Source organism: Rhinatrema bivittatum, chromosome 3 (assembly GCF_901001135.1).
Source record: "Rhinatrema bivittatum chromosome 3, aRhiBiv1.1, whole genome shotgun sequence".
Classification (NCBI taxonomy): Eukaryota; Metazoa; Chordata; class Amphibia; order Gymnophiona; family Rhinatrematidae; genus Rhinatrema; species Rhinatrema bivittatum.
Window position 1 is genome coordinate 328,028,706 of NC_042617.1, and position 19,135 is coordinate 328,047,840.

The 19,135-nt window shown below is 48.5% G+C and overlaps 1 protein-coding gene across 1 annotated transcript in view; it reads left to right on the forward strand.

Moving 5' to 3' along the window:
- The window catches only part of PDSS2 (decaprenyl diphosphate synthase subunit 2), a 325,971-nt gene extending 321,712 nt beyond the window's left edge, over positions 1–4,259 (forward strand). The window contains exon 8 of the mRNA XM_029595318.1: positions 3,555–4,259. Within this exon, the coding sequence (XP_029451178.1) occupies positions 3,555–3,713 (159 nt within the window). The 3' untranslated portion in view covers positions 3,714–4,259. The remainder of the gene's footprint in view (positions 1–3,554) is intronic.
- Positions 4,260–19,135: the final 14,876 nt, after the last annotated feature.

Sequence of the window (19,135 nt, forward strand, 5' to 3'; positions counted from 1 at the left end):
ATTTCATCAACAGTGAGAGCGTATTTCAGTCTTATGTGCGAATGCAAATAAAATCTTTCACACTCACACGCAATACACTAATTCCATGCCATGTTGCATTCAGTTCCACCCGGGAAACGCATGCGCAAGCAGCGTGATCCCATGCGGTCGAGTGCGCCCCTGCAAGCGGAGGTAAAGAGAGGCAGTCATGGCCTATTAAGAGAGAGAGATTGCAGGAGAGTTTCCGTACTACCCAGGCACACGCTAGCCCCTTCCTGTCATGGGATTCTGTCAGGTTACAGGTTGCCCATAACATATCCGAAAGGCATGTTTTATGCTCCATTCGAACTGGAATTCCCACCTTAGCAGTTATTACCAGGAATCCAGTGTGAAGTCCTAGGGATCAAAATTCTTGGCGTACATTGAGGAAGTAAGACATGGAAACTGACCACTGCCTCCTGTTATAAACTTAATCTTAGAATGGATCTGGATGAGGGGAAGCCTGGAGCAGGAGAAAGGAGTATCAATCTCCCACCCCGTAGACGTGCTGGCCTGGCTGCCGCTGCTACTTCCCAACTCCCCCCTTCTCCCTTGTAGGGCCCGGGCCAGCTCGGCCACTGCTGCCTCATGCGTTTCCTCTTTTGCCTCATGGCCAGCGCAGGCCAGAGGGGGGGGGAGGGAAAAAAAAAAGCCATGTCATCCCAGCCAGATGCTGTGGGGGCCAGGGCAGCGAGCAATGCCCCATATCCCATCTCCTGGGGCCTGCAATTTTTTCCCCCCCTTCTATCGCGGATGGGGACAGGTCACCCCACGGTGGGAAGTCCACCGTGTCTTGTAAGGGAGTCACTTTGAGGGTATCTGTCGGCAGAGGTGGAGTAGACAAAAGAGCTCTGCCGTAATCAACAATCCTTGACACCCGGTACCGGCAGCCGGCTAAGGACTGGATTTCTAAACCCACACCAGGGCCTCCTCTCTCTCTCTTCTGCCAGGGACTTTTTATCCATAGGGCAAACGGGGCAATTGCTAGGGCCTGGAAAAAAAAAAAAAAAAAAGAAGGTAAAATAGGATAAGCTAACTAACATGCTGTATTAACTCGGCTGAGTCCATGGTTCGTAAATTGCACAAACGTTTTATATGGTGGGGAGGGGCCCATCCTAGTGAGGCTTAAAACGGCCAAGACTTCCACGCTGATGTGACCTGCATGGGAGGAGAGGCGTAAGAACATAAGGCTTGCCATACTGGGTCAGACCAAAGGTCCATCATCCTGTTCCCAACAGCGGCCAATCCAGGTCACAAGTGCCTGGCAGCATCCCAAGGGGGTAGAGAGATTCCAAGCTGCTCATCCCTCTGGTGGCAGGGGGAAAAACAACAGATGGTGGGGAGGGACAAAGTAGGTTGTTTGTTTTTTTTTTTCTTTTGTTTTTTTAATTCCAACATCTAAGAGCGCGGACACTCACAGAGGAAGGATCTTTGAAGCTATGTAAGTGGGGACTCAGATTATGAGGAGAATGCCAGGGGACCCAGGGATTTGGAAGCAGGATTGGGTTGGGAGGGAGCGCGTGAGGAGTTGCAGATTAGGAAGAGGGGAAGAGATTGTTTCGGGGGGGGGGGGGGTCTAAGCGGGGACTTGGGACAGCGAAGGCTGAAGGGGGGGTGAGGGAGAGAGCGCGGGGACTGGGAGTCTGGCTTCTCGGAGTTTCCACTTCAGGATTTCTCTGAGTAGGTCTGCTTATTCTCTATATGATGAGGGTCTTTGTGGCTGGGCTGCGGGTAGTTTCTGTGAAGGGATCTGTTGCAGTCTGGCTTGTTCTGTTTTCCCGGTAGGTGTTCTCTTGTCGTGTTTGCTCCTAGCTAGGGGGTCCTGGGACTTGGTGCTATGGCAGGTTTTCTAGGCTCTGAGTGTATTTTTTTTCTAGGGTTTTCGGTAATCGCTTTGGTTGGCAGTACAGCAGTGTACGCAAAAGTCACAATAAATGATAATTTGACCTCAGAAGATTGGACTTTGACAGCCTCTCTCTTTATTCCTCTCTTGTGCGCTGTTTTGAAATATCTCGTTATCCAGCTTTCCATGTGAAATAAATGCAGAGTTTGTATTCGTACTGATGTACAGTGTTAATCCTTGAGAATTAATTGTGAGCGTGGCCAGGGGTCTGGGGAAGGTGTGCAGGGCCGAAGGTTGGCCTAGGGCCTGGGTCCTTGAGGGGGCCGCAAGCGGGTTGGGTTTTGTGGGTAGATGAGCTATGCAGATTAAACCTGGCTCTCAGACCAAATGAATGCAAGCCGGCCACCTGAACCTTCCATCGGGGGACATGCTGAACGCCAGGCCTGTCTGTGGCCCTCCCTGCCTTGTACCTCCTGCAGGGATGGCTGCCACTAAAATCCCCCGGAAGGTGCATTTTTCCCTGGTTATCCGTGCGTCTCAGGGTCTCGTGGGCGCTGAATTTTGCAGAAGCAATGCTAGAAACGTAGACGGGCGTGCGCCGGACCCGGGGGAACAGACAGGGGAGGAAGGACTGAGTGAGCAGAGGTCTGAACCCCTGGCTTTTACTGCTCCTTTGTGCATCTTTCATAAATATTCAGAATTCAGCCATTCTCTTGAGTGCCAGCTTGGCCCTGGCGTCCTGCTTAACTAGGCACCAGCATGCTTTCCTCTTACCATGAAAGATTAAGCCCCTGCCCCCCGCCGCACGTCAGTCGGGGGGGGCAGTGAAAGCCCCTTCAGACGGGCGTCCGCACTCTCAGATGTTGGAATAATAAAAAAAAAAAAACACAGAATCCCTTGCTTAAGGAACAATGGCAGAATTTTTCTATTGGACTTTGGGTGGGGGGGTGGGGGGGGCTGATCCGTGCATCGCCCACCGAGCAGGTTGCCATGACAACCGGTAATGACCTGCACAGAGAAGCACTCCGGCCAATCGGAATCCAGGATGCCCGGTGTATGGGGGGGGGGGGGCAGGGGCAGGTTCCTACCCCCTTTCCTCACCAGCTTAGCCTCTCCCCCTCCACACACACACACACACACACACCACCTTTATCGGGGGAGTTGCAGCAGTATCCTTAATTCTTCCTTTAGCGGTCCGCACAACGTTCGTAAAAACCCTAACCGCGGCTTGCGCTGTGCTGCCCGATTCAGCCCCAGATGTGGCTGCATCCGTTCCCAAAGCGATGTCCGTGGTAAAAGAAAGCCCTAATAAAAAAAAAAAAAAAATGAAAGCCCGAGGATCACATTTTGGGTGCAAGATCCTGCATGAATGCCAGTTATTGGCATTGCCTCTGTGATTTAACCCCCGGTGTACCTCTGCTTACCCATCAGTAACTGATTAATAACTGTGACCCTAGCACTGTTCCCGCTGTCGTGCAGCACCATGGCCAGAGCCTTCCGCCTCAGAGGTGGCTGCTTGTCTCTGCAAAGCCTGCTGGGGTCCGTAGAAGTGCAAATGTGTGTGTGTGGTGTGTGTGTGTGTGTGTGAGATATAATTAAAAGATATAGATAGGGAGATATACACACAGTTTTATTTTTCACCGGCTAAGCGTGCAGTCTCAGTGTGCATTCTCTCGTGTGCTTTTCCTCACAGTTGCAAGGAGCAATCAAGGCGGGCCGAGGCGTGAGCGCGGCGGTGGACCTGTGCCGTTACCATGGAAACAAAGCGCTGGAGGCCCTGCAGTGCTTCCCGCCCTCGGAGGCCCGCTCCGCCCTGGAGAACATCGTCCATGCCGTGACCAGGTTTCCCTGACCGATGCTGGCGCTCAGCGGAGGGAGGGTGGGGGGGGGGGAGAGGGCCCCCTTCCACCGCCGCCCTCCCCACTCCCCGAAGCAATAAGCTCTTCCTGGCTGGGAAAGGCCTAAGTGTGTGCTGGCCACGTAAAGCTCGTGGCATTTATCCCACCGGTGGGGGGGGGGGGGGGAGACCCACACAGATCTGCGTGTTTGCAATGGCCACACGTACACACACACACGCACACACATACACGTTTTTATAAGTTTTGGTGATGGAAGGGTTGGAAAGGTCAAACAGTTTCCTCTCGGCATGCCAGAAAGCACACTTGAGGCTGTAGCAAGAGAAATAATTAATGAGGCTCCGCTGCCTGTGACCCTGAGCAAATGGACAGAAAAGAAGTTCCTTATTGATTGGACAGAGCCGGGGATGGCGCCAGCGGTTTTCTCCCTGCCGCACAGGGCATGGGCGGGGAGCTGCAGCTGTCACGGGAGGCGCTGGCCCCGCAGGACCAAGTCCGACAGCTCTCCTGTGTCTCGAGGCTTGGCCGGGCAGGATGAAGGATTGGGGGACGGGATGGGGGGGGGGACGGGGGAACAGAGAAGATTGAAGGAAAAGGTGCGGGGAAGAGGGGGTAGCATTCAGCTCACTCTCCTCCTGCTCCTTTTAGCTGGAGCCTCTGCTCGCGCGCTCTCTCTCTCTCTCTCTCGTCACGTCCTTGTCACAAATCTATTAGTGCTGATACAAGGCATCGAGAGAGCATTGCTCCATCAAATGCCAATTTATCTCCGCTCGGCAATAAATAATGCGATTCCGCAGGCAAAGATTACATTGTGACTCCTAAGAGCCTGATTCACAAAGCTGCTTTTTTTTTTTTAAAATGTAAGTCCTGTAGACACAGAGTGGGAAGGTACGGCTTTAAAGAGTCAGGCCCCTGAATTGCCCAGCGCGCTCTGGTTGATGTCGTGGTCGGAAGAATTTATTTTTGATTTTCAGTTTTGTAGAAATCCGGGTGAACCGGCAGGTTGCAGACGTGTGAAACCTTTTTCACGGGGCTGACTTCGGTACACCTGCGACCGGCTGCCCAGCCGTGCCCATCCCTTCGTCTGGTCAGCGAAGAAACCGTGTAGTTACAGATGCACCAAGGGAGCGCAACAAGGAGGCCTCACGTTGCAGGTTGTTGGGCTGATCCCTGGTTTCTACAGATTAAGAGGGCAACCCACCCTCCTGTTTTCCCACTTTCAAACTCGGTGCTTTTTTGCGCCCCCCTCATTCTCTTACTAGGTTTCCCTGCCAGGAATTTTCGCTTTTAGCCAGATAAAGGTTGGGCCCCGGTGTTGTCCTCCTGCCCGGAGGGGGTTCAGAGTCGCCCTGGGCCTCGGGAGCGCCAGACCTGAGAAGTTTCTAACCTTAAGTTTGTCAGGTCTGCAGGCGTCCCCAGGACAGGAGGGCGGGACGCCGGGCCCCCGGCATCTGACACCGTCTCTTGCCTCGCTCACTGGAGAGGATCTCTGTGGTTTTGCCTGCCTGCAACCCAAGAAGGCTGCGTTTACACAGATGATGCAGATTGAGGCTCGGCTACCTTTTCTCCCTTCTAGTGGTGTAATTACAGCCCAATCCGGAGAGACAGCCAGCACAGCAGGGGATTTCATTACATCGCTCACTCCAAACACTTAGTGGGAGTTGTTGCTGTTAAATTCCTCTCCGAAAAAAAGAAAAAAAAGACGAGACGGGCGGTGTGTGTTAGTGCTGTGTTATCAGGGACCAGTGTGCTGTGCGTCAGCGAGAAGGGAAACCCAACGCCGCTTTTATCAGCGCCGCGCTCTCAGAACGACCTTGCTGGTGCCGATTCCGAGACCTGGGTTTTTGGTCTGTGTTCGTATCTTATGAGTGTTTCTGCCGTTCGTGAGGCTTGGATTTTGAACGCACATAGAAGGGGGGGGGGGGGGTACCACGACAATAAGGGGACAGCGCCCCCCCCCCTCTTCCCTGTCCAATACTCCTGTTGCACTGCCGCACACCCCGAGGGATCCTCTCTGCTCACCCCAGGCTTTCCCGGACCCTCTGCCTCCCTTGGCAGGGAGCCTATGCCCAATGCACTTTCCACCTCTTCCAGTGTCACCCTCTTACTCTCACTGTCTCTCCTGCCCCTCCACCTCGCCTGATCACCTCGTCTTTCTGCCCCCACCCCCAGTCCTCCCTCCCATCTTCCCCCTTTACCACCTGTCCCTTCCACATTTCAGGACTGGTTTTTCTTATTTTAAGTTTATTTTCAAATTTATTAACCATGTCTCCTGGAGAGGCTACAAAGTGGTGCACAGAGGGAAACATTAACACAATTAAAACAGAATAAAGCAATCAAAATCAATCAGAATGTAACTCTGGCAAAGATCAGAAAGAAAGAGGGTGCCCAGTTCTGAAGAATTTGATGTATCTGACACAGCAATCTGATATCTAATCTTTGTGCAAGGGGAAGCCAGCGAGGAGCCTTGAGCACTGGTCGAATATGTTCACGACGTTTAGGCCCGGTCCTCTGCACCAGAGAGTTACAATAATCAATACGAGTTGAAATTAAAGCTTGAATTAAGGTGCGCAAACCTGCTTCAGGTAAATAAGGACACATTTGACAAAACACGCCTTAACCATAGCACTAATACATTTCTGCATTGTTAAGGATGAGTCTAACCAGAGTTTTAACTTCTGTAATCTGCAAAACGCTGTTTTAGGTTTCAGTTTGAATTTGAGGATTATCGAGACATAAGTGGGACCGTTTTATACCGTAATTCAGTTTTATCATGGTTTAATTTCAGTTTAAACCAACATTTTGAAGGCAGCCATACGGCTTAGTTATTGTTTCATCAGAGTTTCTACCCAGAGAGCAGTAGGTCTGTATGCCATCAGCAGACATACCATAACAAAAGCTCATAGCACTGACCAATTGGGCAAGAGCTGCCATATCAGTATTAGAGTAGGTGACAGAATTGACCTCTGTGGTACACCTGACCTTAAATCCAATGGAAATAAAGTGCCATTACCCCTACAAATCCTTTGGCTCCTGTTTTGAAGAAAAGAGGCAAACCAGGCATGGGCTATGTCCTCCACACCAATAGCCGCTAGACAAGCTAATATCATCTCATGGTCTATAGCACCAAAAGGCCACTGATAAATCCAGAGTGACCAAGACTCAGTCCTGACCTGAGTGTGAACCTCTTTGGAGGTTGGTCATCAAAGCTAGTAAATCAGTCTCCATGCAGTAACCAGCTTGGAAGCACAATGGCCTGGATGCCAAGACCTGTTCCTCCAGTCTAGGTAGTCAGACAATTGATGTTTAACTGTTCTCTCAATTAATTCCTCCAGAAAGAGCTAAGCGAAAGGTAGGCCGTAACTCAATAAAATCAGAGAAATCTATGATTTCCTTTTTCAAAACACGATAAATAATGGCTTTCTTTGATTGAGAGGGGAAAATCTCCTGCTTTCAAAGAACAATTAACAATAGACAATAGTTGTGGGATAAGGCTCTGTCCTGCCTCTTTAATTAAATAAGGTGGTACAGTGTCTATCATAGAGCCACTTGACTTGGCTTGCTTTCTGCAATGAGTGAAAAACTAAAAGTGATATTGATGTTATTGACTGCAAATTATCCTTTCCAGAAGAGGGATTCCTCCTATCTGATTCCCTGTTTATCAGGTCTCCTGGTTGCGAGCAGCTAAGGCCAGTAACTGTCAGCAAATAACTTTTAATATTTATAACCTTAGAATCAAAATAGCGGACCATGGAATTGGCCACTGTCTCATGATAATCAGGGACTACTAGAACTGTCTAGCTGAGTTTGTAGGGGTTCCCTCAGATTTTTAACAATTTGAAAGGTATCATGTGGTCTATTGAAGGAAGTGGACAACTAAGTGATAAGACTTTTTAAAAAATATATATTTTTTTTATTAAAGAGTGCTAACTGCTGCTTATAAATAAATTGATAGGAATCAGCCTCTGTAACTTCATATTATAATGCCTCATTGCTCTCACCTCTTCAGTAATCCAAGGGCCTTGTTTGTAGGTTTATTAACATGTTATTTAACTGAGCAATGTCATCTCTAATGTTTGTCTTATAATGATTCCAGGGTTCTAATTGTTCTTCCACGAAACTTACCAAATTAGGACTAGGCTTCTGATTTAATCTGTCTACAAAATGAGGTGTTGTGAGACCAGATTTAGAGCAAGTTGCATTAAATCGAGTAACTGAAGAAGTTAGATTAGGTGACCCAATAACTGAAAAGGAAATTTTAAAAAATGGTCAAACCACACAATTGATTTGACCAATAAATTCAGAGTAGAGAATTTTTTTTGTTGAAAATGAATTAATAATCTGAACTACATGTCCAGATAGAGTGGAAGATAAGAATATTTTTTAATTAAATACATTTGGCCTTAGTAGAGGTTCAAAAAATACTAGATCTAATCTTTACAGCCTTTAATATAAGTAGGAGACATCAGCTATTGAGTAAATCTTAAATCTGATAAGTACATCAAAAAATCCATCTCTTGTCCAAAGTATCATCTATACTCATACTGAAATCTCCTGAAAGGAGAATATTCTTATGTTCTGTGCATATCTCAGTAAGCAACTGAAGTAGATTGGGCAAGACTGATATGCCGACTCATGGCGCTCTGTACAGTTGTACAATGGATACATTTTGTGAGCAACCAAATTTGATCAAAAGTCATTCCGTTCATAGAAGGAAGCCTTACTTGGGAGCTATTCAGTATAGAGCACTCATTCATCAATCCCTCATCCCTTTAGTGTTTACTCTAGGACAAGGAAATAGAGAATTTCAATCTGGACATAGCTGTGTCAAAGTAACCTTATCTCCGTCACACAAAGAGTCTCGGAATTATGATTGGTTACCAAAGCAATAAGTATAGCCATCTTGGATCTAACAACACGCACACTCATGAAATGAGGTTTAAGTTCAGAAGTACTAACAGGTTTCAGCGGCGGCAGCAGAAGCTTTACATAATGAAATTGAAATTAAAGTAGATTGCTTGGGCTGTTCCAGGCATTTTTGGGGCCAGTAGGGTCTGGGCATATCTGCCTTGGCCTAACAGTGCTGGAATTACAGGTGAGAGACCCTTACAGAATAACAAATACCATCTGAAAGATGGCTGCATGCTGACCCCCATGGCCTCCCCTCTTCCTCCACCTATCAGCATGCCACCTGCTTCTGCTTTACCAGGATGTACATGCTAGAGAAGGGGGAGGGCAACACTTTTCGTGGTCCCACCACCACCTCCACCCGCAATGCTGCTTTCCAGCTGGCTCAGTGGCTCCGGACACCCTGGAGTGTTTCCCAGTCTCTGCCTGGTCTTTTGCTCAGACATTGCTCACACTCATACTCAGTCTGCGTGAGCGAACGTTTTTGTGCAAGTCTCATGCAATGTGTATGAGACGTGAAATTTATGTGTAACAGAGTTGATAAAAGTTATGTGATGATGAACTGATCATGTCCATTGACAGCTGCTCAAGTTGGATGCATAGACACCAAAGATCTGAAGAAAAGAAATGACTCAAATCCAGATCTGGCCAGTGCAGAAAGGTACACTCATGGTAGACCAATCCGGGTGCTCCATTCCTGTGTAGTCTTTTAGAACACGAAATACAACCTGGTTTTAATGCAAGGTTTCAAAGGTCAAGGCTGTCAGCCACCAGGGAGGGTGTGGAAATCCGTTCCTGCACACTCCGAAATGCCAAGTGCTAGTGTGAAAATGGCAATGCTTGATCCATTCTTACTGCATGCTCAAAAAACGGAGAAGATATCAGCCGATGAGAACCAAATTGTCCATCCAGCCTGCCCCTTTGTTCCTGCCTACTGTGCTGTGACAGGTCTTACTCAATCTGTGGTCTTCTCCCTCCTCTCACCTCTGAGGCTCCTTTGTATCTATCAGCTGTTTACTTGCAGTATTGGTGAGACTGTGACTTCACCAAGCGCCGTTAGAGTTGCTGTCCTTTGAGCTGATGCTTTCTAATAATGACGGCTGCCTACACAGTACTCCGTGTCAGTGCTACTGCATACATGTATGCACTCCTGTAGGCATGTCTTCGGCATATGGTTTGTCACGTGGAGCATTATTGATCCTGGCCGTCTTCCCTAGACAGAATATATACTGTTCCTCTAGGTTATTACAGATCAAAGGAGGTGTTTCTGTAACTCACAAGTGGTAAAGACCATGAAGAGCTACCATTAATTTTGTTGCCATTATATGAATCCATTTTTCAGGAAAAGTTGTTAGTTTAACTCTAAAATGGCTGAGAGAAGCTGTTATAACTTGATACTAGGGGTGTGCAGGCCAAAAAATGTCATTTTGTATCCTGTCGTTTGGGGATTGTTTTTCATTGTCAATGTTTTCTCATTTTTTAATTTTCATTTTTATGTCTGAATATTGTGCACTAAAAATGATAGAAGAAAAAACACAAAATGTTGTAGTTTTGTCTCTTGTTTTGAAAACATCAAGAAACGACATTTCAAATGAATGTACATCCCTGCTTGACAGTACCTGCCAAAGTACGTTTCTGATGTGACTGATGAAACAATGGTGAATTACATCCCATTGGCCTTACAGTATATATTTGGTACATATGTATAATCAGGTATACTTTGCTGATGGTGTTTAAACTCTCTCCCTATGTACAAAATGCATTGTTAACCTGTACAGCCAGACTATTAGGATATTAAAATGTGTAAATATTCTTTGACTGTGACCTTTGTGTGATGACGGTATGTTCTTCCAGCTTTCCCAGATCCGTGGGAAATGTCTTAGATGTGAGAAATATTTGATGCATGCCTTGAAGAGATGACCAACGGGGGAGGTATAGCAAAGACCTGTTCAACTAAACTTTGTGGGAGGCCAAAAACCTATTTAACCTTTTTTGTACTTAAGTATTCAATTAGGGTGGCTCCATTATGTTAGAAAACAAGTTATGGAATAATATATTGAAAAATATTAATGTAATGGATTTATTCTTTGTAAAGGGTTGCTGGGACATACAACACTTCACATACTGTAAGAAACACAGTACAAGCTGAGAGTTAAGTGAAGTCTAGAAACGTAATCCATGAAAAGACAAAACTGGCTCAGAATATAGTAGGTCTCTGCCCCTAAGAGCTGAAGAGAGTAGTGAGGGCTAAGATGCAAAGGGAAGAGGAACGCAGAGCAGAAGGCAGTTTGCAAAGGCTACAGCAAAGGAGGACCTAAGGGATCTATGAAAAGAAATGGGATGAACTGGCCGAGGCCTGAACATAGCACAGGAGGCTGAGAGCTGAAAAACAGGCAGGAATTGTGGAAGTGTGTCTGTGTGTGTGCAAAGTTTGAATTCAGCTCACAAGGAGATGGAGGAACTGGAAAAAACTAGGAGGGGAGCAAGACCAAGGTGTGAGGACTGGGAATGGCTGTCTGCACTCAGTACAACTGGGAGATGTCACCAGAGGTGCCATGAAAACCCTCTTCAGAACAATCATGGAAACATCTTTCCTCAGCTTCAAGACAGCCTGGGCTTCTTGCCACTTACTGTCTTGTTACCTGGAGAAGGATATTTTATCTTCTATCGTAGTTGGTCTGGCTCAGGTCTGGTCCCTAAAACACTTCCTCCTCTGTTTATGGAAGTCAAAAGTACCTTGGGTGGTGCAGGGTCAGAGGCAAGAGTGTCATTATGGGGCCTCTAGTCAGGGCAGGAAGCAGATTGTAACATAGCAGTGATGGCAGAAAGGGACTAAATGGTCCATCCAGTCTGCCCAGCAAGCTTTTTATGGTAGTATCTGCTGCTCCGTGCAGTTATCCCCAAGCCGTATGATAACCCATAAAAAAAAATGTATTGCTAACAATATTTTTACTGGGTAGAGAGGCCTTCTTGAAAATTCACAGAGCTGCTTGACATGCTTTGCGTTTGGACTAGGCTCTAGAAGCAGTCCTGTGCAGTACCCCAGACTGTGTACGTCAGGGCCTATGTTGGTGGTCATCTGAATCCAGTTCCTCTTCCCCCTCCCCCCCCCACCACCGTCAAAGTGGAGAGCGATGCTGCAATTGTGTTTGTCAGTTCCCCAGACTGAAAAAGTCAGGACCCTCATTGGTTGCTGTCTGAATCCAACTCCCCTTTTCCCCTTCCTGTTGAAGCAGAGAGCAATGTTGGAGTTGCATCAAGAGTATGGAGGCTTATAGGTTAAGGGGCGGATTTTCAGAGCCCTGCTCGCGTAAATCCGCCCAAAACAGGGCGGATTTACGCGAGCAGGGCCCTGCGCGCCGGTGAGCCTATTTTACATAGGCTCACCGGCGCGCGCAGAACCCCGGGACTCGCGTAAGTCCCGGGGTTTTCGGAGTGGGCGTGTCGGGAGGCGTGTCGGGGGCGGGGCCGGAGCACGCTGCGTTGCGGGGGCGTGTCGGCAGCGTTTTGGGGGCGGGTACGGGGCGTGGCTACGGCCCGGGGGCGTGGCCGCGCCCTCCGTACCCGCCCCCAGGTCGCGGGTACGGAGGGCGCGACAAAGGTAGGATGGGGGTTTAGACAGGGCCGGGCGGGTGGGTTAGGTAGGGGAAGGGAGGGGAAGGTGAGGGGAGGGCAAAGGAAAGTTCCCTTCTAGGCCGCTCCGATTTTGGAGCGGCCTAGGAGGGAACGGGGGTAGGCTGCGCGGCTCGGCGCGCGCAAGCTATACGAAATCGATAGCCTTGCGAGCGCCGATCCAGGATTTTAGTAGATACGCGCGACTACGCGCGTATCTACTAAAATCCAGTGTACTTTTGTTTGCGCCTGGAGCGCAAACAAAAGTAGGCTGTTCGCGCTCGTCTGAAAATCTACCCCTAAGGGTAGTAATCATCGCACCAACAAGTTACCCCACATGCACTCTTTTCCTCATTTCCATCCTCTAGCCTGTAGGGATCCTTAGAGGCAGATTTTATAAATTTGCTCGAGCGCGTACTTTTGTTCGCTCACCAGGCGCGAACAAAATTATGCGTGGTGCCGGGCGGGGCCGGCACCACGCCCCTGGCCCCGCCCTGAACCGCCCCTGACCCTGGACACGCCTCCCTCCCTGCCCCTTTTACGAAGCCCTGGGACTTACGCGCATTTCGGGCTGTGCGCGCACCAGCGGCCTATGCAAAATAGGTGCGGCGGCGCGTGAGCCCCTGCGCGCGTAAATCCAGCTGGATTTACGCGCGCAGGGCATTTAAAATCCAGCCCTTAGTATTTATCCCATGCCCCTTTGAATTCTTTGACTGTTTTTGTCTTCACCACCTCCTCCGGAAGGGCATTCCAGGTATCCACCACCCTCTCCATGAAGAAATATTTCCTGTGGTTGGTTCTGAGTCGTCCTCCCTGGAGTTCCATTTTGTGACCCTTAGTTCTGTGGTTTCCTTCCTTCAGACAGAGAGCTGCTTCCCTTCAGGAGCGTTTATCTTTTATATAAATATATATATATATATATATATATATACCGCTAAATATCTTTTATATATATATATATACCGCTAAATGTAGCGATAGTTACTGTTCCTTGTAAACCGGGGTGATATGTATATTATACAGGAACCTCCGGTATATAAATTACCTAAATAAATAAATATATATATTTTTTTTTACAGCTACAGGTGTGCAAATGAACAGAAAATGACTTTTGGGTTCACGGTGTTGAAATGTTCTCCATGGCATCTGGCTTCTCTTGCTAATGAACTGAAAACGTAATCATTATTAATCTCTGGCTGCATTTTGTCATATAAAGGGAGCAATGACTGAGATGATCAGATTTGCAAATGATAAAAAATGTTTCAAGGTTGTTAAAAAACACGAGCAGATTGCGAGGATCTGCAGAAGGGCCTTGCGAGACTGGGGGACTGGGCGTGTAAATGGCAGATGAAACTTAATGCGGGCAAGTGCAAAGTGATGCACATAGAGAAAAAAAAATCCTGACTAGTGCCTCGCCCGCAGTGGGTCCCAAGCATTGATCAGACACCAACAGTATGGTGTCACGTCATTTGCCAAAATACTTATTTATGCAATACAAAACTGCACTTTCATGCAAAACTCTGTTTATCTGCCCACGGTGCCAAAGAAGCTGAACAGCCACGTGATGTGAAACGCCCGACGCGGACGGTGTTTGCACAGCTACTGGCCGTCTTCATCGAGGTCAAAGTGCTTTAAGCAGCGCACACACACAACCTTTTCAAAAACGTGGCGCCACACACTATTCTCTGATACCATTCCTCCAAAAAGTGTAAAAATTGCGTTCATTTGTCTATAAGGAGTTATTGACTTGCACCCTTTTGTGCTTCGATACTGGCTTTTGCGGTGTTTGCCGTTAGGAAAAGTTTATAAGCCGTTATCAGACTGGTAGATTTGCTAAAGTCGCCGCTCATCATCGCTGCGAATGAGCAACAAGGAACGGATCTAATCTCTGGGCCCTGCTGGGTAATCACAGTCTGCCTTGGCCCCTGTCAGGGACAGGCTGCTGGGCTTGATGGCCCAGTGCTCTCACTCAGCAGGTCTGCAGCCCTGGAGGGAACAGAAAGTTTCAATTTTTTATTTTTTTTTTTGGCAAATTTCCATTTTTTTTTTTGGCAAATTTCCATTTTCTGTCTTACCTACAGAGCTGAGAACATTGTCACTGCAAAACGTTTGTGCAGCTGCATGAACACGTGGCCCACACGTGCCCTTATTTAACTGTACAGCTGTCACTTGTGAGATTCCACCACTGGGGTGTGGATGGCGTAGCCCGAAGTGGACCTCATGATGGAGCGAACTTCCACCTCCTAACAGCAAGCGTCGGTGTGTATTCCTGGCTGGCTGGTGTCACGAATCTGGCTGCTAGACAGCCCCGCCGGAAGGGGCCCTAACTGGGCCACGCTCAGACCCCCCTTGAAGGCTACATGATGCAGCAAGGCCAGCCCTATAAGAGCCTCCCACACAGTATCCTCCCTGCCTCAGCTTGCAGTCTCTTTGCTTTTGGCCCATTGTTCTTGGTCCTTGGCCTGTTTAACCTTGCCCTTGTTCTGTGTCTGGCTCCTGCCCTGTTTAGGCCTTCTAGCCGGTCTGCCCTGCCTTGCCTTGTCTCTTGCCTGGGCGCCTTGCCCTTGTCTTGTCTGGGCCTATCCCATTTACTTGTATTCTGTGTCTTGTCCTGTCTAGGCCCTCCAGCAACCTCCCTTGTCTATGCGTTTCCCAGTTGTGCTTCTGCTCCCTGTGGGCCTCTGGCCCTCCTCTGCCCTATCTAGGTCTCCTGGTGTACTAGCTCTCCTGTCTGTTCCTTGCCCTGCATGCTATTTTGGTCTTGCCCTGTCTTTGTTCTTTCCTTCTCTGCCCTGTCTTGCCAGTGTATTCCTTGTTCCTGTGTTCCCTGTTCCTGACCCAGTACCCCCCACCCCCGAAGACCTGCCAACCATCAGCACTGGAGGTCTCATCCTGAAGGGAAGGTGGCTGGTTAGGCAGAAAATCTATGCCTGACCTGCCTGCTCCCCCCTCTCCCCCCCCCCCAGCTCGGCCATGACATCACACTGAGGCCATACTAATCTGGAGAGGCACCAATGGTCAGCAAGTCCGTTTATTTTTTTCTCCAGCCATGCCTTGATTTAAGCCCCTGTTGGATCAATGTGCACACGCCCCATCGGTCCAATGGAAAACCTGGAAAAGGTTCTCCAGAACCTTATGTAAACACCTGTTCCCCTGTCTCAGCTCCTAAAGCATTGCCTACTTCCATTTTCTACTGGGACTGCAGCAGATGCCAATGCAGTCACCATTGCTACGAGAATGTCTTGGGTGTGGTTTCCGTAATCCTGCGCTGTGGAAGGGCAAGAACCTTAACTGAACTAGTCTGTGTCACTTGTTTTGTACCTAAATTGGCACCTGAGCTGCAGCCCCCAGTTCCAGATAACTTGAAACCTGGTGCACAGAAATCCTTAACCATTCTGAAATAATTTCAGCACAGCGGATTTCTGAGGTATTAGGGTTCTGCAATCAAATATTAGAGGAACAGTCTGTGATAAGCAACTCGTGCATCTCTATCCCCACCATAACCAGACTAAATGTCATGCCAGCTAAGTCTTTATACATCAACTTCTGCTAAACCTGCATTTACTCCAGCCACAGTCAAGATTAGACAAACATTTTTTTAAAAATTAGTACCTGCAAAATGAATCCTGCTCCAGACTCCAGTCCTGCTGCTGTTCCTGTATCTCTGTTTCAGGGGTCCCTAATCATTCATCTGCTCCCAGTTCTGTACCAGGGAGCTCTATCCATCCAAGTAACTTCAGTTCAGCCTCTGTGATTTCACCTCAGTCAGTCGATTCCTGCTTGGCAAGTTCAGTCTCCTGCTTCACCAGCTACTTCGTGTCAGGCTTTGAGATCAGTTGTTTTGTCTAATTCTGCTTTGATTAAGCCTGTCATTGTCTCAGACTCTCCCAAGACAGCCTCAGTTTCAGTACCCTGTTTTAGCCCTGCTCCAGTACATGTTTTCCAGCCAGCTGGATCCAGTCCACTCTCCATGCCTAAGTCCCAGGCTGCCAGCCTGGTCTCGAGCCCTGAGGCCAATAAGGCAGATCCCGCTATTATACCTGACAAATAGAATCTGGTAGCAGATTCCAGGCCAGGACCTATATCACGCTGACTTAGAAGAATATGCTTCTGTGGAGACTCCAGTGTTCAAGTCCCAAGACCTGCATTTGCCCCTGAAGGGAAGTTAATCCATACTCCAAACCTGTCCTGGGGACCCCATAGCCAGTCGGGTTGTCAGGATATCCACAATGAATATGCATGAGAAATTTGCATATACTGAGTCTCCGTGTTATGCAAATGTATCTCATGCATATTCATTGTGGATATCCTGAAAACCCAACTGGCTGTGGGGTCCCCAAGACAGGTTTGGGAAACCCTGCTCCAGGCCAAATGTCTAATGCTGATCCCCTTCCAGAGAATTTGGTCCAAAATGCTACCACAGCACATCTAAAGACGCTGGTCAAGACTATTCCAGCAGCGCCTCCAGAGAATCCGGGCCAGGATGCTACCACAACATGTCCAGAGACTCTGATCCAGGCTGCTCGGGCACACCATTCCAAGAGTCTGAGCTGGGCTTTCCCTGCAACACTTCCCAAGATGCTGGGCTGGGAGTCTCCCTGCAACACTTCCCAAGACGCTGGGCTATCCCTTCCCTGCAGTGCTTCCCAATTCGCTGAGCTAGGCTCTCTCTGCAACACTTCCTAAGCTGCTGGTCTGTCCCGTCCCAGCAGCACTTCCCAATTTGCTGAGCTAGGCTCTCCCTGCAACACTTCCTAAGATGCTGGGTTGTCCCTGCAACACTTCCCAAGACGCTGGTCTGTCCCGTCCCTGCAGCACTTCCCAAGATTCTGAGCTAGGCTCTCCCTGAAACACTTCCCAAGATGCTGGGCCAGCCTGTTTCTGCAGCAATTTTCAAGAATCCATTCCAGGCTGCTATTACAGCATAAAGACTCCAGTCCAAGCTCTGCCTGCAGCTCCTCCTGAGACCCCAGTCCAGGCTGCTCTTGCAGCCCTTCCAAAGACTGTCTCAGGCTGCGTCCAGCATCTCACAGATTCTACCCCAGGCTGGGGCCAAAGCAGATTCAAAGATTTTTTTGCCAGACTGCTTCTCCTGTAGCAGCACCAGAGACCTTGCTGCAGCCGGCTTCTCCTGCAGCCTCTAAGTCTCTGTTTCAGTCTGTGCTCGCGGCAGATTTCAGGACTCTACCCCAGACAATGCTCACAACGTATTCAAGGACCCTTCGCCATGCTGCTTTTCCAGTTGCAGCACCCAAACCTCTGCTCCAGGCCGTGCCAGTTGCAGCACCCAGGAAGCTTCTACCACACACTAAGACCATTGCAGCCCAAGAACCATCCTCCACGCTGTGTCCATAGCATTCAAGACTCCATCCCAGGCTGTGCCAGTTCCAGCACCCAAGGACCTTGTTCCAGGCTGCTTCCTCTACAGCAGCACCGGAGACTGTAGTGCAGGCAACTGTGCCCACGGAGTCAAAGACTCCATTCACAGAGAACCCATCTGCCTCCGTCCAGTCACCAGAGAAACCTGCAATGCCTTTGACTCCAGCTTTTCCTGCCATATCTCCGCAGCCAGATGGGCCCGTTCTTGCTGTATTCCCGCCATAAGCTAAACCAGTTCCTGCCATGACCCTGTACCAGGCTGAGCCAGCTTTTCCTGCCATGACCCTGTACCAGGCTGAGCCAGCTTTTCCTGCAATGTCTCTTTAGCCATATGGGCCAGTTCCCACTACATTTCCACGGCAACCTGAGTCGGTCCCTGCCATGACTCAGTTCCGGACTAAGTCAGTTACTTTGCCCCCGATGGACTCTGCTTCAGCTACAGTGCTGCAGGGGTGTTCTGAGCCAGATACTCCAGTCCTCGCTGCTCTTGCAGCACCTCCCCAAGATCCCAATACAAGCTGCATCTGCCTCACCAAAGCCTTTGCTTCTGATGATGATACTTGCAGCCCCAAGCTACAGATTATGCCTGCTATGGCTTTGCTGAAACCAGTGCTTGCTGCCGCTACTGCTCAAGTCCCTGCCTTCGCCTTGAGGAACTCCAAGCCAACTGTCCAAGGCTGCACTCACAGCACCAAGTGAGGCTGGAAGACTGGGCCTCCAAATAGCAGATGAAATTTAATGTGGACAAGTGCAAGGTGATGCATATAGGGAAAAATAACCCTTGCTGTAGTTACACGATGTTACGTTCCATATTAGGTGCTACCACCCAGGAAAAAGATCTAGGCATCATAGTGGATAATACTTTCAAATCGTCGGTTCAGTGTGCTGCAGCAGTCAAAAAAGCAAACAATGTTAGGAATTATTAGGAAGGGAATGGTTAATAAAACGGAAAATGTCATAATGCCTCTGTATCGCTCCATGGTGAGACCACATCTTGAATACTGTGTACAGTTCTGGTCACCGCATCTCAAAAAAGATATAGATGCAAATGAGAAGGTTCAGAGAAGGGCAACCAAAATGTTAAAGGGGATGGAACAGCTCCCCTATGAGGAAAGGCTGAAGAGGTTAAGGCTGTTCAGCTTGGAGAAGAGACAATGAGGGGGGATATGTTAGAGGTCTTTAAAATAATGAGAGGTTTTGGACGAGTAGATGTGAATTGGTTATTTACGCTTTCAGATAATAGAACTGGGTGGCACTCCTTGAAGTTAGCAGGTAGCACATTTAAGACTAATCAGGGAAAATTCTTTTTCACTCATCGCATAATTAAGCTCTGGAATTTGTTGCCAGAGGTTGTGGTTAGTGCAGTTAGTGTAGCTGGGTTTAAAAAAAGTTTGGATAAGTTCTTGGAGGAGAAGTCCATTAACTGCTATTAATCAAGTTAACTTAGGGAAAGGCCTCTGCTATTACTGGCATCAGTAGCATGGGTTCTTCTTAGTTTTTGGGTAATTGCCAGGTTCTT